The sequence below is a fragment of the Mastacembelus armatus genome, chromosome 21 (assembly GCF_900324485.2).
Source record: "Mastacembelus armatus chromosome 21, fMasArm1.2, whole genome shotgun sequence".
NCBI lineage: Eukaryota > Metazoa > Chordata > Actinopteri > Synbranchiformes > Mastacembelidae > Mastacembelus > Mastacembelus armatus.
Window position 1 is genome coordinate 13,939,947 of NC_046653.1, and position 23,303 is coordinate 13,963,249.

The 23,303-nt window shown below is 36.7% G+C and overlaps 1 protein-coding gene across 1 annotated transcript; it reads right to left on the minus strand.

The window, feature by feature from the left end:
• Nucleotides 1–124: 124 nt before the first annotated feature.
• stk39 (serine threonine kinase 39) lies at nucleotides 125–21,652 on the minus strand. Its single transcript, XM_026295680.2, has 18 exons — nucleotides 21,443–21,652; nucleotides 19,786–19,898; nucleotides 19,450–19,558; nucleotides 18,699–18,837; nucleotides 18,276–18,331; nucleotides 17,115–17,224; nucleotides 16,778–16,879; nucleotides 16,303–16,436; nucleotides 16,108–16,156; nucleotides 15,399–15,464; nucleotides 11,882–12,004; nucleotides 11,237–11,266; nucleotides 10,740–10,796; nucleotides 10,091–10,152; nucleotides 5,571–5,623; nucleotides 5,292–5,360; nucleotides 4,993–5,057; nucleotides 125–2,485 (listed from the first exon to the last, which is right to left on the minus strand). The coding sequence occupies exons 1-18, from the start codon at nucleotides 21,546–21,548 to the stop codon at nucleotides 2,411–2,413; spliced, it is 1,518 nt and encodes a 505-aa protein (XP_026151465.1). The 5' UTR covers nucleotides 21,549–21,652; the 3' UTR covers nucleotides 125–2,410.
• Between the last annotated feature and the right edge of the window lie 1,651 nt (nucleotides 21,653–23,303).

Consider the following 23,303-nt stretch of genomic DNA (forward strand, 5'->3'; position numbering starts at 1 on the left):
TAAAAATGTTAAATCTTAGCCAACAACAAACTAGGCTGTCTGAAAACTACTCCCGGTCCTCTCCCTGTTTTTCCAAAATAATTGGCATCTTTCTGTAGTTTTGATAATAATGAAACCACACAGCTGAAGTCACCGGATGCTCTTTTATTATGAACATGCCTGTTGTTTTTGTTTACATATTATGATAATTTCACTGCCTCTTCTCTCTGAAAATGTATATTGTATATTTTGGGTTGTTTTTTTAGGTGCATTTTGTTGTTTGCCGACTTTGAAATTCTCATACTTGAGGTAATTGTGAGTCTCAGCTATCAGCTCCTCATTACCGCAGCTGCTGCTCTTGGTTATATACGCTGTGCATCAACAGCTATTTCAGCTCATCAGCTCCACCACACCTCAAGATAAACACAACATCATGTAGTGTGAGTATGAGTTCAACTGTATCTAAGACCATTACAGACTGGATGTATTATCATACTGTATGTATCTGGCATATCGGGGATTGCTATGGACATCATGAAAAATGTCTGTGTTTCTCAGAAAATGTGGTTTTCATGGCCAACCTTTTTTTTTTTTCCAAAAGTTTTGTAGTATTATAAGCTAATGTAACATTTACTGTGAAAGCATCTATCTCGGAAGGGGTTGTTGTTATAAAGTGTATGTTTTTTATATTAAAAAACAAATACTTGAATAATTAAAGTTATACCACTGCTTTTACTTGTTGCCTTCCCATTCCCTTAGATTTGGATTTGTGGAGGTTTAGTTCAGGTTTCGGCAGCGATGTTTGTTTTCTTTTATGTTATGCAGGCTATTTTATACTGCTTCCTCAAAGAATTATTTAAAATGATTATTTAAAACATATAGAAGCAACTACCTCGAGATCAGACAGGTTAAATATAACAGACAAATCTAGTTAGAATCAAGTATATTTCATCAGCTTGTATTAAATACTCTGCACCCTTTCTAAATAACAGCAATTCTTTATTTGTTGCTCCTCATCAGAAATTTGACATCGGCTGATTACAGAGAGGGAACAAGGGTAATGTGCTGAAATGGTACACATACTGTACATAGAAAACACAATAAATTACTTCATAAAATAAACAAATTTAGTAGAAGTCAATATATACCACCTCAATACTTAAAAATTATTTAGAGCTACTGGACTCGCTTTGACAAACAAATGACTCATCACCCTTTCAAAGAATGTCTTTTGATTTCATCCTCAGATGACTTATAGTACGGTACACTTTAGTAACTACTAGATTTTGGGGACCAAAAAAAAAAGAAAAAAAAAGAAAAAAAAAAAATCAGTAGTGAAGCAGGACAGAGCAAGAAAATTCAGCTGTTATGGTTTTAGGTATTAGCCTGGCATATGAAAAAAACCATCAACCAGAGTAGATGACATGAGTACAGGTTCTATTATGTTTTATGTGTCCAGTGATGAAAGCGCACTAGTTAACTTTGTCTCCAGGGGGCTAAGCATCTGCTTGTCGGGTGCACACCCTCAGCCCAAAAGTGCATTGGAGCTTTTCTCATTTACATACTTCACTTGAATTGTATCATTGCTGGAGTAACATTTGTGAGATGAAAATCAGCAGGTTTTGCTCTTTGTGTCGTCTCACTCATTGACTACTTTTCTTAGGCACAGAAAAATGAACAAGGCACCTCTAGCATTTTGAAGCATTAACACTGTCGAAAGCAGCAAATTATACACAGTAGCATCCAGGTCTCACTTTTTTTTCCTTGCACACTCAAACAAATGGTTCCCTTCTTGTCAATGTAAAAACAGGTCTTGACACAGAAATACAATTAATACTCTTCAGACATTCATAGTATCATGAAAATGTGCTTTTTCCCCATGAACCAACTAAATCTTACATTCTGACATAGACCTCAGATAAACATCACGAGTGGGTTTGTGAGTTACGAGTCAAAGCAAACGGTTTTGACTGTTTTGACTAACAAAACGGTGAGAGAAAAAAAAAAGTACTTTCTCATCTCAATAAATAACGGGAGCTTTGCTGAACGAAGAGGTAACGTGATGTAAAACAAAACTGAGTAAAAGAAAAAATAAATAAAACTTTCAAAGCTACATCTGAATCACCTTCCTTCACCACCTGAGTACATCTTTAGGTTCCTGGGTTGTCTCCTCAGCCCGGTCTGAGTGCTAGATGGTGGAATGTCAGGGTTAAAGGTTGAGGGGGCAGGGAGCAGGACAGTCTGCTAAGGAGGAGAAGGTGGGTGGTGGCACAGCTCGGACTCAGTGAAGGCGAAAAGGGGTGCAGGTGGAGATAGGATGAGTTTCCAGGGAAAGTGCTGGGAAAGTTGTTATAGGAAGAGGTGATGTATTCCTCAGTCTGTCTGCCCTGATCTGGCTCCCATCTCACCTGCTTCAGGCATGAAGGGAGCATCAGCTAACGCTTAGCTGCGCAAAGCCGATCAGCTTCACCTCGTCCGGGATCTCTGTGTCGTCACAGCTTGAAGCCTGAGCGAGGAGGAAGACATCAAGAGGGTCAGCGAGGCTTGACTGCATCCTAACACACCCATCTCCCTCACCAAAACTAATCCTGCAAAATCTCTAAAACAGCTGTGGAGTAACAAGTGTTGGTTGGTTAATGTCAAAAACTGACAGGATACACTAGATCTTTTTCTTTTTCAGTTCAAAATCTACATAGATCATGAAGTTGTGATTACACATTACTTCTAAAAAACCTACCTGGCACTTATTGTTATAATCATAACATTGATATGTTATCTGTTACCTTTTAAGTTGATGTGTCTATCTTGCTAGTAAAGATACTAATTACTAGTTACTAATTTATTTATCCAGTAGACACAAAATCAGTTTGTCAGTCCAATTTTCGCTAGCTTTTTACCTCAGTTTTTGGTCTTCACCAACTACTAAAAATGTGTGAAAGTCCCCATGAAGCTCATTAGAGCTGACAGGAAACAGTGATCCTTTTTTAATTTCACCTGGTCATGTGAAAAATTATTTTCTATTTTTACATTATTTGATAATGTAAAAAATATTGATGGTAGGTCTGTGCAAATGTTAATTAAATCTGAAAATGTAAATGAAATGTTCATTAAAATTCTATAATGACAGTGAATAAGAAGAATTAATGGCCTAATCTTTTTTTTTTTTTTTTTTTAAGAGGCTCTGTATCCGTGCCAGTGCTGCTGCAGTTTGTCAGTTCAGTATGTCAATAGAATGCAATAGGAACAAATAAAAACAAAACAAAAAGATGTAATCACCTAAATTAATGGGCACAATATATCAAAGTATGTGGATACATAACCCTGTCCAAATTCTTTCATTTACCTTTTGTATGGGGCTGTTTGGGGTTTGTGCAAGTGCAATTTGCAGAAAAGGGTCTGTCTTTTAACCCCATGGAAAACTGAAAAGCTTGCAAGCCAGGCCTTATTGACCATCATCAATGGTTGACCTCACTAATGCTCTTGTGAATGAATGGGAGCAAATCCCTGGGCAGGGCTTAGAAATCTGATTACTAGCTTTCCCAGAAAAGTGCAGGCTATAAGAGTAGCATGTAAATGGCCATAGATTTGAAATGAGATGTTCAATAATCACATATAAATGTAATATTAAGCCTCCCACATACTTTGTTTGGGTGTCTACATAGTTTTGTACAGTTCAGGTACCACATTGTACAGTTCCTAAGCTGAACAGCTCCCAGTGACAAAGTACAACGTTTATTTTTCTGGATGTTCTATCCTTGCAGCGCCTCATTTCACCCCAATTTTTAGGCTGCTCAGATACTATTCACAAAGGTCATGTGAATGTTTCGATTTGTCAGCATTCACCGAAAACCAAGGAATTTTTTCTTTTTCATTCAGTTATTCTCAAGACGAGCCACAGTGTGAATGGGTGACCTAACCTGCCAGCCTCCAGCAATTCACACTTTGATTAGGGAGAGAGACACTCCATCTCCCAGGGGATCTGCAGCTGTCTGATCAACATGGAGGGACTGCTTTTAAAACAGGTCAGTTTCTGTGGGCGCACAGAGTCTATAGTGAGCTCTTCTTCAGTGAAGTCCCAAAGTTGCTCTAGTGTCACACACACACTATAAATTGTTCACAAAGTGTTATGAATTGTTCCCCTAGTGAGGGTAATTATTCCCACTCCCTGAATTTTGTGACACTACACTTGCAATTTTTCATTTAAGAAGGAATGATTGAGCAACAATGAGGATTTTACAGTGCCTGCAGTGGAGCCGACTTAACATATGGAAATACAAGCATCTCCATGTTGTGCCCAGCTAAGCCCTCAGACTCACTCTGCAGAGAATCATCCACCTGCAACACTCAGTAGCTGCTGATAAGTAGAACCAAATTTTATAGAGCAGTATGACCTGAAGCACAGACATTATTTACTCACAACTGAAGAAAGGTCAATAAAACAGAATTTACATGTCTTTTGTCAAACTGAGGACGACTTACATTACTAGTTTCATGGTTCTTTCCCACAAATGTCACAGTTTCTCTAATAACCCTATAAAGGTGACGACTTGCATATGCAACGTGCAATTAGTCTTGGTTTATTCTCTCATCTACAACAAGTAACAAAGTGACCTAACAGGACCTCATAATATTTGTTATACCCAAAATTAGTCACCCTTAGGTGAACAAGGTCAACTGTGGAGCAAAACACTACTATTAAACAGCATTCATGTCATTATTATCAGCAGTGACTACACAAATTCTATCTGCTAATAAAAATTGCATATGTTCAAAAGAGAAACTGTTCTGTGGGTTGTGAGTGTTTCCTTAGCTACACTTGTATGTACAGTACATGTTGCATGTAACAGAGTTTGGCTCATGCTGAAGCTATTTGGTTTGTTGTGGCCTCTGTAATAATGTCAGCTCTCCCATTCCTCACTGAACCTTTCATCAACAAGCTGTTTATGGCCTGACACAGTCAGGCATGACAAACCCGGGAGGTGACTGTCAACCATCAATCATCTGGAAACTCACCAGCTTAAAGGTCAATACTTTGTAGGTAGTTGGGTCATCTACAATCTTCTGAAGGTTGGCAGCAACTGAAACAGAGGGTGAAAAATGGCATAAAATAAGAACAAGCAGGCTTCATAGTATGCACATTAAATTTGAGGACCAGAAGAACCAGGTCGATTTCACATTTTTCACACTAAGCCTACTGAAACATTCAATGATAATAGCACTTCCTGTAACAGCTAAGTGACGTTCTAAGGTAAATGTGCTTAAGTATATATTCAGACAACATAATTTACAAGAATAAAGAAGTGTAACAGTACCAACAACAACATCATGCCCGTTGACCAGACCAGCTGAGAACAGTTCCTGGGAAACTCCATCAGCTGTGTCTTGTGAAGAAAAAAAAACATGACAAAGATTTGGCTCCACTTCTCATAAAATTATTTTAGATATTAAATGAGATGCTCTCATTAGCACTCTATCCACAAATACTGCCATTAGCCACCCCCCCACAAACACACACAATTTATTTTTAGATATTATTTAGATAATTATTATAAAGAACAGCACATTCACATCCATGTAGGCTGAGCTCTTACCTCGTCCAGGAGTAAATTCAAAACGGATGTCATTCAGCTCCTTTCTAGAATTTCTGAAAGGAGAAACAAGTATGCTTGATTGCACAAGTTGTATCAGAAATATCAGATTTAAATATGTTTCTGGCTACTTTATAATGGAGCAGTGGTATTACTGAGCTGCAGAACATTAGGAAACAAGCAGGACTATGTGAGGAAATTGAGAATCATGGGACTCAACCAAAACAGTAAAGGAGCAAACAAAAAATCCAGAACAATGAACTGAAAGAATCATTTTGCTTTGACTGAAACATTAATCATCTTTACCTAACTAGCTAAAACAATATGTAGGTAAAATGGTTGTCATAAAAAATAATGGACATTATATTGTATAAAATTTTATCTTGCTTTGAAAAGATGTTTTGAAAGACAATGCATTTCACAAACTGAGCTCAAATTTACCATAAAAGGATAGTACCCATAACTAAAAAAATACATGCGTATGCAAAGAAGACATGTCACAATGGTTTTCCCCAGAAGGTAACAGCTCCATCCATTAAAACTTACTAAAAGACTAGATGCTGTGTTTAAAGACTGCAGTAAAATGTGAAAAAAGAAGATTTTTGATTGCATTAATAAAATGTCCCCTTTGGACTGCAGCATCATTTTGCAGCCATTCATTTGCATCACGTGCATTAGAATTCAGTCTTTAAAATTTGTGTGTGACATGGGAGTAGTTGGTTTGTGGTAAAGGCAGAACTTATTACTGCTCATCCCACAAGACCTGTGGGAGAAGATTAATTTAGTTTGTAGTCTAGTTAAATAACTCACACGGCAATCTTAGAACCCTTATTTCAAATGAGATTAAGCCAATAAGGCAACACACACACACACACACACAAAACAAAAGACACAGCTGCAATGAGTTTGTTAGCAAGACTATACAAAATAGTAAGACTGAGAATTTACAAACACTTAGCTTTCAGTCAACTTGACTTTTAGGTAAGAAAAATGCAGAAATGTTTCTGTAAACTTGATACACTATGAAGGCCAATGCTAACAATCAGATGTCCTACTGTGTTTGAACTACAGAGGTTGAGACAACATTTTAGGCATTTTATGTCACACTCTCCAGTAGGCCTTATTTTTTTCAATCATTTTCAGGATGCTATTAAAGATTGGGTCCATGTTTAACAAAGAAAACAAAAATATATAGTACTAAATAAAATATTTGTGAATGGGTCACAAGTAAACCTTCAAATGCATTATTAAATGTTTTTTCTTATTTATGTAATGTTATTGCTGGCCGTCAGCTAAACATTCAAAAATGTGAAAAAAATATACAATCATAAAAAAAAGTTGAAATGCAGTTACTTAATTGGGTTAAACTGATTTACCTCCAACGAAAGTTATAGAGTTTTAAGGAAACTTCTTCGAATTTTTTTTAATTAGGCATTACCTAATTGTATTATAATTTTTTGCATATTTTGTCAGTTATTTCATTATTCACCTAGTCTACACAGATTTCAGCTAAAAGTCTGTCACAGTTTCCCAGAGCCCAAGGTGACATCCTCAGCTGCCTTGTTTTGTCCAAAGGGGCCAAAGTGAGAGAGTTTGTGATAGTGTAATGACACCTATGGACTGGTTGAAATGCCTTTGCAGAGGTGGATGGGATCTGCCAAACCTTTCATTTATTTGGCTCCCAACAACTGTCCAGATGGAGGCAAGCAATAGACCCAACTTCATGCTTCAAAGCATTGCTTTATGAATGTATGGGTGACAGAAACATTATATTGAGGATTCTCTAACATTTATCACAAAGATACTGCAAAGGCTACAATGACATTTGTCTAGTTCAAATTACCCTTTGAAAAAAAAACACACATAGTAACAATGGCTCAATGAAATCAATTTTCATCTTTGCTATTTTAAGGTATTTAAGCTCCACTGACATTGACATTGCAGTGAACTTATGCAAATCTAAACTTCCCTGTTAAATGCTGACAGTGCTATTCTTAGGATTCCTGAGAGCTTGTAATAAGAACACATTGAGTAAGTTCCAAATGCTGACAAAAATCCAATCATGCTGCTACTGTTACTCCATCACTGAGGGGATAATATTACCATAAACTCATGGTATTCAGCTGCAACGCCCTCATTAGTTGACAAAGATGAGCAATTAGCTGTTTATGTTGTTCTCTCAAATGCAATTTAATTCAGTAATTTCCGGCACACTGCACCCACAGGTTAGCATAATATTTTACCTGACAACTGACAACAAGACCTAGGTTAAAAAAAGATTTTACATTAACACCTTGCAAAAACAACTTGTTTGGGTTATAGAAAAACAATTAAATAACCTGCCTCTTATGTATACTTGGATTACTTGTGAAGGACATAAATATGTCTTGCAGCTCCCCCAAAATACAGCCCCAAGAAAATCCCAAAATATAAATACAGTCTCTCATCTTATAATACCTTCTCTGCTGATTCACTTTAAAAATACCAGTCAAATCCTTCTCAAAAGCAAAATGCTCAAAAAATCACTGATATTAAGTCAGCATAACATCTGCTATTATTGTATAGCATTTGTACACAAAGAATAGCTTGATGTTTTCATTCTTTCAAAAGTTTCATATATCTTTTTCTTTATTTAATTCAACCAGGTAAAATCCCACTTAGGATAGCAACCTCTTTTCCAAGGGAGACCTGTCCAAGAGGGCAGTATCATAATTTCATATAGGACAATACAGTAAGAAAACAATAGCACCAGACAACATGCATGAAGGCTAGGAAAAAGCCAAGAACAGAGTGGTTTACAAAGACAATGTCAAAACACATAAAGCTAAATAGAAAGAGTAGAAAAAAATCATTCACTAAATGGCCTTAAATTCAATCTGTGATAACAGGTTTGTTAATTTAATTTCCCTCTGCAAACTGTTCAAGTGGTTAGAGCGGAAATCATGAAAGCTTTTCTTCCCATTAGGGACAGACAGTAGATGTGTGTCCTGTGATCCAAGATTAGAATTAGAAGATGAACTCTGTTAAATAAGTGTGCAGAGATATAAGGGACATTTATATAGAAGAGTTTTCTAAATAAAACCATACCAAATAGAGATGAACAGCCACCTCTAAACTACAGAGCACAGCGATGAAACAAATCTTAATGCACTGTGATGGAGTCTTGCTGCTACATTAAATATAATGTAATGTGTCTAATATATATATTTATATTGTTTTTACTGTTTAGGTGATATAAAAATAATACAAAAATCCCATGGTTAGCACATTCCCCATATATAGGACAGCATGTCAAAGAAAATGGTACAATGAAGGGTACTGGTAATCTACCAGAGCAAAGCATTTAAAACATTTACATTTCCATGACAGAAAATGCCTTCAATCCCTAAGACTTACATCTGAGAAGGTATCCATCATGTCTGTATCTCTAATATGCAATATTCAAGCTGACAAATGAGACAGACGACCTGACAGCCTCATACTGCAATCATATTAAAAATAGTCAATACATTTCTCTGCAGAGAAAATTAATTAACTTGATGCACAACTCCGCTTTGACAAATTTTTACAAGCTTATTATGAAGTAATAGGATAACAGTTTTTTCCAATAAGAACGGTAACAAAAGCTTATATATTTGTGGTTCTGATAAGCAAATTGAACCTGTTTTTTGAGCCTGCACTAGAAAATAAACAGCTTGAACAAACTGGTTCCTGTGTCATCCAGACCACCATTTTATTAGTAGGCACAGAATAAGAAGGCTTTGTGTGCTATGATGGACCCCTGGGGAGGGACCTTCAGATGTCTGTTCAACCAAGAGTACGCACTGCAACCAATTCCTCAGGGACTTACAGGCAGACTTTCACCTGTCCAAACATGCACCACTGACTGTCTGTTGCTGCATCCCGTAAAATGTCTTCTGTCTTTCTATTTCTCCAAGTTTATACACTGAGTAAAGAAGGAAGCTACGCAGAAATCATGTACCTGTAATTGAAACACTGGCCTTGTATTCTGTGACAATATACAATATTAAAGAAAAAAAAAAGAGAAAGAGTGCTAATGTAGTTGTTTTCAAACAGGAAGCATCTACATCGTAATTTTCAGGCTGAATCACAAGCTTTGTCATTGAAAAGATGTTCATAAACAGCAATATCCAGAATAATGCAGCAGTCTATGAGAAAAAGCAGACTGTGGAGCATAGCCAGAGAACCAATGGAGTGTAACACACTCCTCCCTGCAACACGGCCGATGAGACAAAATGAAAAGGGGAGTCAAGACAATGCCAGATCCCCTCTGCAGCAGGCAGGAATCACTATATCTATTGGTAGCCTGCATGTTCAGCATAAAATGAAGTGATGATGAATACAGAAATGCAGCAGTAATTTGTGAATCTGCTCGGAATTTACTCAACAGAAACATAAAAAAACCATGAGGGATCCAGGTCAGTGATTTTCCTAAAGGTTGCCTTGTGTGTCATATATGATATTATATGATATGAATTATCTGAAATAAGCATCTATCTCACCTTAGCCGTAGTACCATGTTCACAGCACCTTGAATGTAGGGTGTATTCTCAAATGGTTCAACCTGCATTACAAAAAAAAAAAAAAACACTACATAAAAAAAAAACCTACATGATTTATTTTTTTTCTGAAAAATGTCTTTGATTACTCACAAGTGCAAGAAAAGTTGTACAGAAAAAGACCAAGGATAAGATTTATTGTGTAAGGCTACATCAGTGGTATCAATATCATGGCACATATGGGATTTTTGTACAGCAATAATGGTTATTAGGGGTAAAAAATGACTGCTGAGTAGATGTCAGAGTTAATTCTTGACAGGAGCACTAGAGTACACCTCAAACTGCTTTGGCTCATTTTCAAAATGACAATAGCCTTAGAAAATGGGTTACAATGGCAGAGTCTTTAGATGAGATACGCCCAGGCACTGAGCTGGCACTGTCAGACAGACAACCATTTACTGTGAGTTATTACTGCTGAGAGCATCCCTCCAGGAGACTGACATTCACAAATGTGACACACACACTCACTTGCTAGCCCACCAACATATGTGCACAGATGGACACACACATGTATAGATGTACACAAACACACACTGACAATCATCAAGGTCATTGAATCATGACAAATGAACACTGCTCCTGAATCCCTCACCTGGGGATGCTGAATAGGCAACCCCTCAATAGGGACATTGTTGGCATTCTCCTCATTCTAGGGGGAATAAAATGAAAGGCATTAATTGTGCAAATGCTATTACATCCTGGGTAAATATCAAATCTGAGCTCATCTTAGACAAGACATCAAGACAACACAGGAAAGTCAAATCAAAAACAATCAAGGAGGAGGAACTTCCTGGCTTCATCAGACAGTTTAAAACAGATGTTTGACTGTTTTGATTAAACTGCATAGAAATGTATATAGCGAAATAAACATTCATAATTGAGTTCATGATTCTTACACAAGCTTCAGTTCAAGTAGACTAGTTAGTTGCATTTCCAAAAATGGCCATCTGCCAAATTATCAAATTGCACAGCAGCAGAGAGGATGAAACATGTGTCTATGACAACTTGTCTCTTTACCATAATACAAAATTATATTTATGACTTTAATTACCTTTTAAAATTACTGTATGAGAGAAAACGGTAACTTACATCTTTGGCTTCATCTTTGATTCTTCGTGACTGGTGGAAAAAAAATAAACATTTATATTTTTAAATTCTTAAATATTCTGTAACAATTTATATTTATTTCCACTACTTCGAGTTTCAAAACAACAAGATTTTATTAACATGTATCCCCGTCCATCCATCTGTCCATACCTATTTTTTCCTTTTATGAAAAAACAACTGCTGAAAAATAGTCTGACTACTGAAAAGAAACTCAAAACACATCCATGTAAAAATACAAGCACAGACAACTTAATCATTAAATTATTCCTTTTCGTAACATTTTATTTATTACATCATACATTAAAGCGAAGTCTTTATCAAAGGGCACTTTGATCATAGCTGTCTACTACCGCCTGCCTTAAATCCTTGCAGCTATATTCCAGCTCATTACAGCGACCTCATGACAGGCTCTCTCAGAGATATACCATCTGCTATCCAAAAAATGTATTTATCAGGGATGCAAGGAACAAACAGGGTTAAAGACAGAGAGAAAGTTACATAATGTAACAATAATGACAACTTAATAACTCTAAATTCTGAATTGAGTTTTTTCACATTGCTGTGTTATAAGAAATAATCGTAAAGACATGCTGATTTTGGTGCTGTCCTTTGTGGAGTTTCACCTACCCTGCCCTGATTCACTGCTGCCTTGCCCTCCTCACTGCTCTCGTCCAGCTCATCATCACTCCACTCCCAGTCTCCATCCTCTGTCTTGTGCAGGTGGCCACTCGAGCCTGGGACTCTCCTCACCTGGATCAAGACAAGCCAGGACATAAATTATAGCTTTTTTTAAAAAAATTGTACATGTACAGTACATCATACTTTACCTTTAGGCTTTACAAGTCTGTGATTTAAAGCAGTAGTTCTTGAAGTTTATAGATTACTGGACTATTTTTGATGAGCCAACAAACCTTGACTGGACACATCTAACATGAAAAGTACACAAAACCACATTCAAGTCACAAAGGCGGTTGAACACATCTACATTGCTCTCACTATGACAAAAAACATGCTTAGTTTTAAAGTCCTTTTCTGTTAAGATATCTTCCATAGTTTTTAAAATAAGATAAAGTTCAAAAGAGGCCATAGCCTACATCAATAAAATCAGATGTTGTTATAACGAGAAACATTTCTTGTGAAATAATTTGGTAAGAACAAAAAACACAGTGAAAAATATCTTGCACAGGAAAGGGTACTTTTTCCCTAGACTGTTAACTAATAAGACATTGTTTGATTGCTTGTTGATGACGTTATTGCCTGATCATCCAAGTTACATTGGTCTATGTTTGAATTTAATCAGTAAAAACCAGCACATAAACAAATTTATACAAAAATCTTTATCATGTATCTGGTGCATTCAATAAATCGCTCCAGGTTGTTGGTATGAATAAGCAAAAAAAGGTGAGCAGCATGTATACCCAATCCCAGCTGGGTACAGGTACATGACTAAAAGCTGGCAAGTCATTTTTTCCTGGCAAATGAATTATTGTTGGACAAATAAAACTTGAGAGCTTGGAAACTTTAGTGAACTTGTCTATCATCACATTTCTGGTGATACGGTGTGGTCTGGCTTACAGAACTGCTCAGTACTCCAACAGAAACAGTAAGGTTGCTTCTATCAAATCAGTTCAGTAGGCACAACCTGGGTACAGTACAATGATTCAAGAACAGTACAGGGGTAACTGTAAATCGCGTAGAAAGACAAAAAGAGCCAGTATGATTTAATCTTGGTTAAACACCAGTAGTAATATAACCACTTTAACAAAGATGATAAGTATGGCAGAGTCATACATAAAGCCTGTAATAAAATGCAGTTTTTCAGTGTGAAAGAGCATGTAAGACAAGCAGCATGTGACTAGTTTAGCAGTGTGAAGTAAGATATGAGAGTATCACAGTGTTACAGGAGAGACAGCACAGAAAACTGTAAGCCACTACCACCATGGCCAAATACACTCCCCAGCTCTAGATACAGTCAGGTTTTAAAAAGCACTACCCTTCTGCTGGTGTCAGGCTTATTTTCCAAACCTGACAGAGAACCAAGGCTCCCCCAGTTCTGCTCAGGGTCCTTGAGCAAAACAGACACAGATCAATGCACTCAGCAGCCATGATCACCAGAATAACATTAACACACATAGATAACATCAGCATGTGAAAGTGTGCATCATTCTTGTTTGAAGGGATAAAAGTGCTGCACGTTCAGGTAAAATGCTCTGTATTTTGAGGGAAAGCATCCATGCAAAACTCAATTCCATCATAATTTGTGCATTGGACCATACATTTGAACGCAATATCAATCATTTCCTATTTTCCCATTTCTATTTAGACTATGTAACAAATCAATAAAACCAATCGACTACCTTGGTTGTAATACACTAATATCTAATCTTCAAAAAAATAAATCCTCCACTTTTCTCATTTAGAAGGTCTTTGTGGGTGTCAGGGTGCCCTCTGCTGGTTACTCATCTTACATGTTACACTACCTATTGCTCATGTTGAATGATTCTGCATCTGATCATTTTTTACATTCATATGTTAAATATAACAAAAGCATTCTGAGGTCTGTAAGAAGAAACATCCTCTATTATTTTCTCCATTAGTTTTTCAAGAAAGCCTTCCTACGTTTCTCCCTGCATTCATTAGATAAAATGTTCATTGAAATTTACTTTATCGGTGACAGCTGACCACAGGATGTCATCTCCTTTGCACTGACTCGTATATTTTCAAGGGGAAAACAGACCCTTTTTAAAGCCCAGTAAAAAAGTGCTGTTTTTTACATGCTGTCTGGGTTTAAATGCTTGTCTCCTCGGAGTAGAATCACATGTACCTACTGCTTACCCTGACTACAGAAGAACACACAAGACATAAAATACGGAACAATAACACCAAGGAACAGAGGTGCAAAAGTTTAGTGGGAAACTTTTGACATTCATAGAGGTCAAGAGATGTGAGGTGGTTGTGTATAGAGAAGACTAACAAGGAAGAATACCTGGGCAGAATTTTAGGAGAGCAAGGCCCCTGTGGTCTTTATAAAAAGAGGTCACAACATCCCGAGATCACAGTGCTTTTGATATTGCTCGTCTCTGAAAGCTTTGGGTAAGGTCAGCTGAGTGTATAATGTAGATGACTTTGTAGGTCAAACCAGCAAAAAATATTGGCCAGGCTGTGTCTGTTGCTCATACATCCACTTAAAGTATCAAGAGTTTCAGACATGACCTGGGTGTATTTAATATGCATTCACTTTAAACAGGAATCCACATATAAAAACAAAGTTTATTCATCACAGTTAGTATTCCAATTTTTGGACAAAATGGCAGCATAATGGTTATAGCAACATTTGTTTAAGATTTTATTCATCATTTGGAAACGGTCTTGCTCTAGCAATATTTGTGCAGTGTAATTAGAGGCTAAATTGGAAATAAAATGGTTGTGCCACACTATACTTACATAGCTAAATACAGAAAGTCTATATATCTACTGTATTTACCAATAGGTTCTCGTAGATTCATATCTGTGACTGATAAAGATGCTTCTTGTTACCACATGATGCATCAACACAAATCAACATCAACATGCAACTCCCTCCATATGCCTCCCTCTTTATTGACAACCTGCCCTGTTTGCATAATGTTAATGTCATATACAGTAACAGCCCTGCTATCCACTATGCCCTCTATTTACTCCCAACCATGTCAATGAATTTCCACCCCTCTGCTAAGCCCCCTTGCCTCCCGGCAATGGACCTCTGTGTCCAATTTTATCCTGGCCATGCAAGCAAAGTGGTATGTGAAGCCAATGTAGCCTGTGCCTGAAAACTGCACTTCCTCTTAATAAAATGTGCTACTTTCTGTTAGCTAATGCTATCAAATTCATTTAATCTTGTTTGTCACATGAGCTGCACTGACACACAAATTCAGCACACCATTACTGTTTGACTCTGTAGTGGTCTAAATTTTTTTACATAAGGGTTTAAGCATAAAGTACCATAGTTGAGGTACTAAGGGACAGACGACACAGCTTGTGCTGGCTGTAAATTATACAATCTGGTAAATAGTAATAACTTTAGTCAATTTCAATCTGCTGCTGTAATTTGTTGAAATATTTCTTCAATAAATGAGTTGGACAGTAAATGATTGTGTAAACATACCTTCTTTGCTCTCTGGGAAATCTTTGGTGCACGACACAAAAGTTTTTCAACCAGATGTTCTTTGTTCTGCAAGATCAAAATTAAACAAATAATGTTTCATGAAAATCTCAATTATTTGGTTTTTAAATGGTAGACCTCAGAAATCAGCTGGGTTGATTGAACTTGTAAAGGTTAAGTTAGCTTTACAGAATGTTCAATGTTAGACCAATGACTAAACCATAACCTGTTCAGTTTTTCTTTTTTAATAAATTTGCAAAAATTTCTACATTTCTGTTTTTTTCTGTCAAGATGGGGTGCTGAGTGTACATTAATGAGAAATAAAATGAACTTTTTTGATTTTGGCAAATGGCTGCAATGACACAAAGAGTGAAAAATTTAAAGGGGTCTGAACACTTCCCGTACCCACTGTATATTTATAGTGTTCCTTCATAAATGGTTTCAGTTCGGTTTAATAAAAGAGTACAGCCTTAAATATCAATGTGGAATTTCCCTTTTTTGTTTCTAATATTTCTGCAATAGAAATAATGCAAACAATTTTAATCACAATTAGGATAAATACAGTATTACTATGAACCTTTACACTGTATGTTGTTGTATGTAGTATGAATAACATTAAATTGAATGAACATACATGGTATCACATAAGCATAATATTAAAAGCAAAACCAAACAAAGAAGGCAAGTCAAATATTTGAGATAAAAGAAATACCTTGGCCTTTTGGAAGAATTTGCACTTCAAAAGCTCTGCAGCTGTAGGCCTAGAGTTAAAGAGAAGTACAACACTTAGAAAATCCATTGCAGCAGAGTACACATTGACTGTGAATGAGCTGCTTTTTATTGATCACAAATTGCATCAGTTCTCTTTACTGAACTATTTGGTTGATATATGGAATGTGGAGCAAACCTTTTGGCAGGATCCTTCTGAAGGCACATAGTTATTAGCTTTCTAAACGATTTGCCATATTTCTTTAGTATTTCCTTGTCTTCTACACCAGTCTCTAGTGTGGGTGGATCATTCTGTAGGGTAAGCATTAAAACCTGAAAAGACAGGAAAAATTGTCAAACCAACTACACACTTCAGCAATATATATATGGTAGATGAGGAAAAGAAACTCAAAGCAGGAAACTGTCTGTGGAACACACTGTGGAAAGTAAAAGCAATGGCTAACCTTACATAAAGTGTTATATACTATTAATAGTTTGGTTTTCTAATTACAGAAAAAGCAGCAAGTTAAAATTGCTTGCTAATCACCAAACTTTAGAGAAATACATTGGTTTAGCGGAAAGTTCAGTAAGCCACGAGTTTAATGCCACTGCTTTTAGTTTTTCTTTGCCAGCGCTTGTGAAAGCTTTAAGTATCAGACACAACACTCACTCACCTTCATGGGAGGGTAGCGGTGATAGGGTGCAGAGCCTGTTGCTAACTCTATAGCAGTTATTCCAAAACTCCATATATCTGCTTTGAAATCATAGCCTCGAACCTGTCAGTACAAAATTAACTTATAATACAACATCTATAATATCAAGTGGACTGAATGGTGCATTTGATATTACAGTAGTTTCTATTGTGAAATAAGTGATTAACATGTCAATTATATATTACATAAACAAATGAATTAGCACTAAGCACAACAGAAGGAAACTAAGTCAACTTAGTTATAGTGAACTTTAAATAAACAGCAGATGCCTTCTTTTTTTGCATAAAGGTAGACTCACCTGTTCCATCACCTCTGGCGCCATCCAGCATGGCGTGCCAACAAAGGTCTTTCGTACTTTGTTTCTAGTCATATCCCCCCCTGTAGCTAGGAATGCACTTACTCCAAAATCTAAAAATTTAGGTAAATAAAAAAATATAGCTTAAAGTGTTAAGAGTTACAGAAATTTCTGGTAAGTCAGTGTCCCCTCATTAATTTCATATAATAATGAATTTCTCCTTAGGGGCCAATAAACTTTATATTATCTTAAAATGCATACTTTCAAAGAATGATACTCTAAAATCTAATGACAATGTCTATTCCATCATATTTAAGTATTAATTTATTGTACAGAGTCAGAAATGAGAGGATGACAACATATCATAATATTCTGGTTACTAGCTAACAAACCTTCCAAAACAGGCAACATATCAAAATAATTTATGTATTTATAATTTAGGCTAACCTAGGCTATTTAAATTGAGTGTTTACATTGCTGTAAGTGCAAAATGAGCAAGCATGCACAATGCCATGACTCAGCCACTGTACATTTTATAATCTACACCTGTGCTTTACTTGCTGTTGTATGTCATTTGTTATCGTATATCACTTTAAACATACCTCTAGCTCAGGGGTGGCCAATCCTGATCATCGAGAGCCACGGCCCTGCTTGTTTTCCAACCAACGCTCCCCGTCCAGCTTCTGATTGGCTGAACACAGCTGGTCCAGGTAATCAGCAGTGACTAGGGTAGGGATAGTGGGAAAACAAGCAGGGCAGTGGCTCTTGAGGACCAGGGTTGGCCACCCCTGCTCTAGCTATATAGCCGATGGATTTAGTTTAATTTATTTTTCCACTGAATTTGTTAATTAATCAATTAAATACGAATTATTTTCTTAAATACGGTAAGCACTACATTAAACTGATATATCAACCTGCTTTAAAAAGTTGCCAGCTTCAACGTAGTGACGAAAGAAACAAACTTATTCAGAATTATTTAGGATGTATAATCAAGCTAGCTTGATTTATGATTACAAAAAATGTAAATATATGTTACCATTTGTCTTAATTTTTACAATCTGTTAAATCAATTATGCAATCTCAGCAAATGTCTGCTTTCAGTTTTAAACTTTTAAAAGAAACATTTAAAAGAATATAACAGGATACATTAGTTGTTCAACACACCTGCAATCTGAACAGATCCATCTTCTCCCAGTAGTATGTTCCCAGCTTTCACATCCCTGAAGTCAACAAAGAACAGAGGAAAACATCAAAGTCATGTGGAGCAGCACTGATTCTTCCATTCCTGTGAGTCGCACAGCCCACCCTCGTCTGCCCAAGGGGCTGATGGTAGTTTAAGTGTGGATCTGTGACCTTGAAATTCGGAACGCAATAACTACACTGAAGGTCAAAAAATACATTTACATAAATGGCTTTAATATTCTGTTTTGTTATCCGTTTAACCATTTGCTTAACTGTCTTATCCAGAGCAACTTAAAAAGAAGTGTCATTGGCATTCTAACTACCGTAGAAAATTTGTAATTCCTACAGTAAATTAAACTCAAGTTAAAAACAAAACAGCAAACTTCATAAAAAATAATGCATTACCTATGAATCTGTCCATTTCTGTGTAGATAATCCAGGCCTTCTAGCACTTCCTTCAATATAGTGGCAATAATAGGCTCATCTAGAGCTCGATTTTTGTCCTCTTCTTTGCTTATGTGCTTAATTATATCCAGCATAGATCCTAAAAGGTGATACCAGAGAAAACCAAGAACAATTTGTTCATTTTGCACACATTACAACATAGCAAAAATCAGCTATCCAGTCTTCCACTAGTCAGTCCAGTCACTACATGATCAATATCTATAACTAGGCTGTTTATTTATGATTATTATGTCTGATAATTGTTTGTTGTTCCTATATAGTGAGTAACATCACTGCTGCTACAAGCGTCAGTCATAAGGATGTGCAAAGGATCTAATAAGATGTTATTTACTATATCATGCAACCAAGAGTGTGCTACCACTTCTATGTAACTATAATAAAGCCACCCTAAAATATTCTGCTAAAAAAGCAGTTGTTGGTAATTCATATCTAACAGTTTATATAATACATAATATAAAATCATGCAAAAATCCCTATAAAATTGCTCAGTTCAAGAATCTGATTTAGTTTATTCTGTGTGACTATACTATTTTCAATTGGGTTTTAACCTACGTAGGTGTTACCTAGTTGTCTGCAGATCAAAGCACATAAAATAAGCCATTTACAGCATAGCATCGTCACATTCTCTAAGTGCTCATATATTATTAACCAGCAGTATTTAGCTCCATGTAGCTTAGGACGTGAAGCTTACCTCCACTCAGAAGCTTCATGACTAACCAAAGTTCATCCTTCACAACAAAGGAGGTATAGTAGGTGACAACATTGGCATGGTTGCACTGGCTCATTGCTTGAATTTCTTTCTATTGTGAGAGAGAAATTACAGGATATTTCACACATAACATTTCACTTTTAATTCTAACTTGCGTTTAACAATAACACCTCAGTAAGAGTTTTCAGCAAATGATCCAATATTATGCTCTGGAAAATAATAATGCTATGGATTAGCAGAAAATTACCATTAGAGAGAGGTAAAAAAAAAGCACTGTGCGCACACGCAGAAAAAATAGTCTCTATTTATTGTACTCACCAACAGCTCATCCATGCTAGTCTGGCATTTTTCCAGGTTGATTCTTTTTATGGCCACACGTTCCTGTCTGGGGGTACAGAGGGCTGCCTGCACCACAGCTGTGGCCCCACTGCCTGGAATCACAGCCACAACAGAGCAATGACAAAGTAAACAGGAGCAAAGAGGGACACAAAGCAAAAGCACACACAGCTAGAATCCACCTCTTAAATTCATCGTCACTCTGTAGTTTTATAGCATTCCTCTGGCCAACTGTTCCTCATGTTTTTGTATTTATGTTATATTATTCATCTTTCGTGTATGCTGGCAAGCAATATTAGATAAACAGAATGGCTTACGATAACTTTAAGTACCACACTTCTTCCAACATGATGGGTTATTTACTTAGTTCATTACAAATCAGGCCAAGCTGGAGTAGTGAGAAGCTGTGATACATGGCATATTGCTTGCCAAGTGTTAGTAGTAAATAAGAAGTAGAGAACACATGATAACTTAACAGCTTACTATTTGATTATGAGAACAGAGAGGGGTTCTAATTAGTTCATCAGTCAGCAGCACACAGTTGTGGTGCTTTTTTTTTTTAATTAGTAATGAGTTGTGAACTCGTGCACAGTACATGCATTTACCAAAAATATTCAAGCAACTTCCTTTTTCCCCTTTTCAGTAGATTTGAGATTTCCTGTGTTGTTTTATTTAGAAAAATAACTGTTCTACTATATATACATTTTAGTATGTAACTTATGCAGGAAAATACAAAATCTGAAAGCTAAAAAAGTTAAAGTTTTTAGATGCCCTGGCAAGTCAGAAGAAAAAAAGTTCATCTCATTGATCTACTACAAGCATATCCTGTCTACACAGGAAATGTGCAAGAAACACACATCAACAGGCCTAACCATAATAACAATATGTGTAATACATGCACAGTCTATATGTTATCCTTTTTCCTTTATTCTAGTTATATCCATTTTAAAGAGAGTAAGTGTATGTTTACTGCTTTTGACCCATGACTACTGCAGGTGTTACTGATGAAAAGTTTTCTGACTTTTAACTAAATGATGACTAAATGAAATATGGAAAAAACATTTTTTTGCTGTAGTCAATAATGGAAATTATTGTTAAGTCAAGCCCTAGTGGAAATAAAGTCAGTTCAATGAATTCTACGACTCAAAAAGGCCTACCTTACAACTATTACTATATGAATCACTAATATAAATGTAAGATGTACGGTTGTCGTGGTATTTATGGTTAGCACATGCTATATTTGTGAACGTGTTCATATTTCTACTAGAACACACTGTGGTCTTCACAGCCATAGCAATAGTGATTTCAATAATGGCTAATAAACTGGACACGTGACATAAACTGGTATCGCTGGAGTTGTCTCTCTGATGTGAACCACTGAAACCGCACTTAGCATAACATGTTCAACCTGCTGGAGGAGCCTGCGTTTCAAACGACTCGGCTTTCCCTGAGTTACAAATACAAATACTTCAGACCGATACTGTTCAAATGTCCCTAGTAACATCCGCATTGCAAAGCATCACAGGACGCTACAGCACATGAAAAAGCCGGTAGGCCGTCGTCGTCATTCACAGCTGATAAGCCACTGCGACACGCATTTCCATAATATACAGCTTTCACCACATCTTCGGGCACTAACCTATCACTTCCTGCAGTTCGTACGACTCCCTGGTAATTGGCCAGCTTGTTGTCAGCGCTGCTTGCGGGAGGTGGACAGGAGTCGGAGATTCGCCTTGATCCGCCATGATGATGATGATGCTGCGCTAGTTAGCAGCTTCACTCATAGACAGAACACAGAGAGAGAGAGCTCGAGAGAGGGAGACAGTCAAATTTGACCTCACCTCCTCGGTACAAGTGTCAGCTGGCAGATGCCATAGATATATAAACGCAGATGCCACATCCGGCTTGTCAGATGCGTCTCTGCAGCCGCCATATTGCAGCGGAGCCCTGGACAGTTCAATGAGTATAGGCGAAGACTTTGTGCTGCTTTTGGATGTTATAATGAAAGAAATGCCCAAACCAGGCTAAAGGTCACATTTCACAGCTGCTAAGTTATTTTACAATACTTACTTTACTGCTTCAAACCTGTGAACTGTACACTGCCAACAAGTAATAATTCTTTTAAGATATCAAACGTTACGTTATAAATTATATATAAAATAATGCTTAAGAGTAAACAAACTTATTCCATTGAAATGGAATTAAGCTTGTCAAATGCAAATGCAGTTAAGCTTTCAAAATGAGTACTTGTTGTAATTACTCCTTTTATAACTTGCAACTGTATTAATTTCCAAAATCATTACCACAATTATATAATGGCAGCAATTTTACAATGCACTAGGCTAAGACAAAATATACTTACTAACTATTCATAAACTAATTATGAAGGGTATGCTCTTCGTGTATGAAATATTGAATGTCTAGCGTAATCAAGCATCCTGCACAATAAATACACATTATTTGTAATAAACCAAACTGAATGCTCCGTTATTTTAATTGTGGATAGGCCTCCGATTTTCATAAACATACATGCATAAAGGCTGCTTCCCCGTACCAGTATGGCGTCTGCTTTGACACATCGCCAATGAATGAACAGCAGTGGCCTATAGTGTATCTACATGTCTATATCTAGCTGCAGCAGAACAAGGATGAGCGAGCGCTAGTGACGCGCACAACCCGGAAAATAACGGGCCACACACACACACACACACACACACGTGGTTCAATAAACACAGGAAGACCGTCATTTATATAACTATAAAGTAAACCATAACTGCCAGGCGGTTACAGAGATTGTAATTCAGATCGTAAATTAAGTATGTATTTCAGTTAATGTACCACACTACGAATAAAACACTATCCTGAAGTTGATTTATTATCCGATCAAACAACTTGGTAGCTGTTTTTGTGTGACACGTAGGTCTGACGTTTTACTGTCACTTTGTTAACATTAGTCAGTAGATGGCGCCATCACCTCTTTATACTGTCCAGTGAATGATGACTGAAGGACAAGGCACACTAGTTGGCAACATAGCCTACTGCAGATTTCAACACAAAATAATTTATTAAAGATTGTTCAACTGGATGTGGCTATTTTCTGGGTTCCTTTGGATTATTTGATAGTTTGTAGAAAATCTTTTGGTTTAGGTACGACGATAGATGTCATTTTGGAAGCTGCAGTTTCAGTTTAATTATGTTTCACTGATGCAAATGCGTTGGACAAAATATTACAATCACTTGTTAGTATAGTGCAAAGCTGTTCAGGAGCACCATCCACATTACATTTAATGCATGTACATAAATATTTTAAGGATGCCCCATCCTACTCACTCCCTTTGTACAGACAGAAGCTTTGGTTTTCTTCCACTTAGGAAAATATAACATAATATGTCATACACATGGGTCATTTACCACTTTTAATTCATAAACTGTTACAAGGTCAAATCTACATTTATAAACTGTCAGTAGGTGGCATAGTTTACCAAGCATCGTGTAGTATT

What these genes read in the sequence shown, in the direction of transcription:
- stk39 (XM_026295680.2), bottom strand. Translation starts at nt 21,548, where the DNA reads ATGGCGGATCAAGGCGAATCTCCGACTCCTGTCCACCTCCCGCAAGCA. An exon ending in CGAACTGCAGGAAGTGATAG is followed by an intron (nt 19,899 to 21,442) that starts GTTAGTGCCCGA and finishes CTGTGATTCCAG; the next exon opens with GCAGTGGGGCCACAGCTGTG. An exon ending in ACCGCTACCCTCCCATGAAG is followed by an intron (nt 16,437 to 16,777) that starts GTGAGTGAGTGT and finishes CTGTCTTTTCAG; the next exon opens with GTTTTAATGCTTACCCTACA.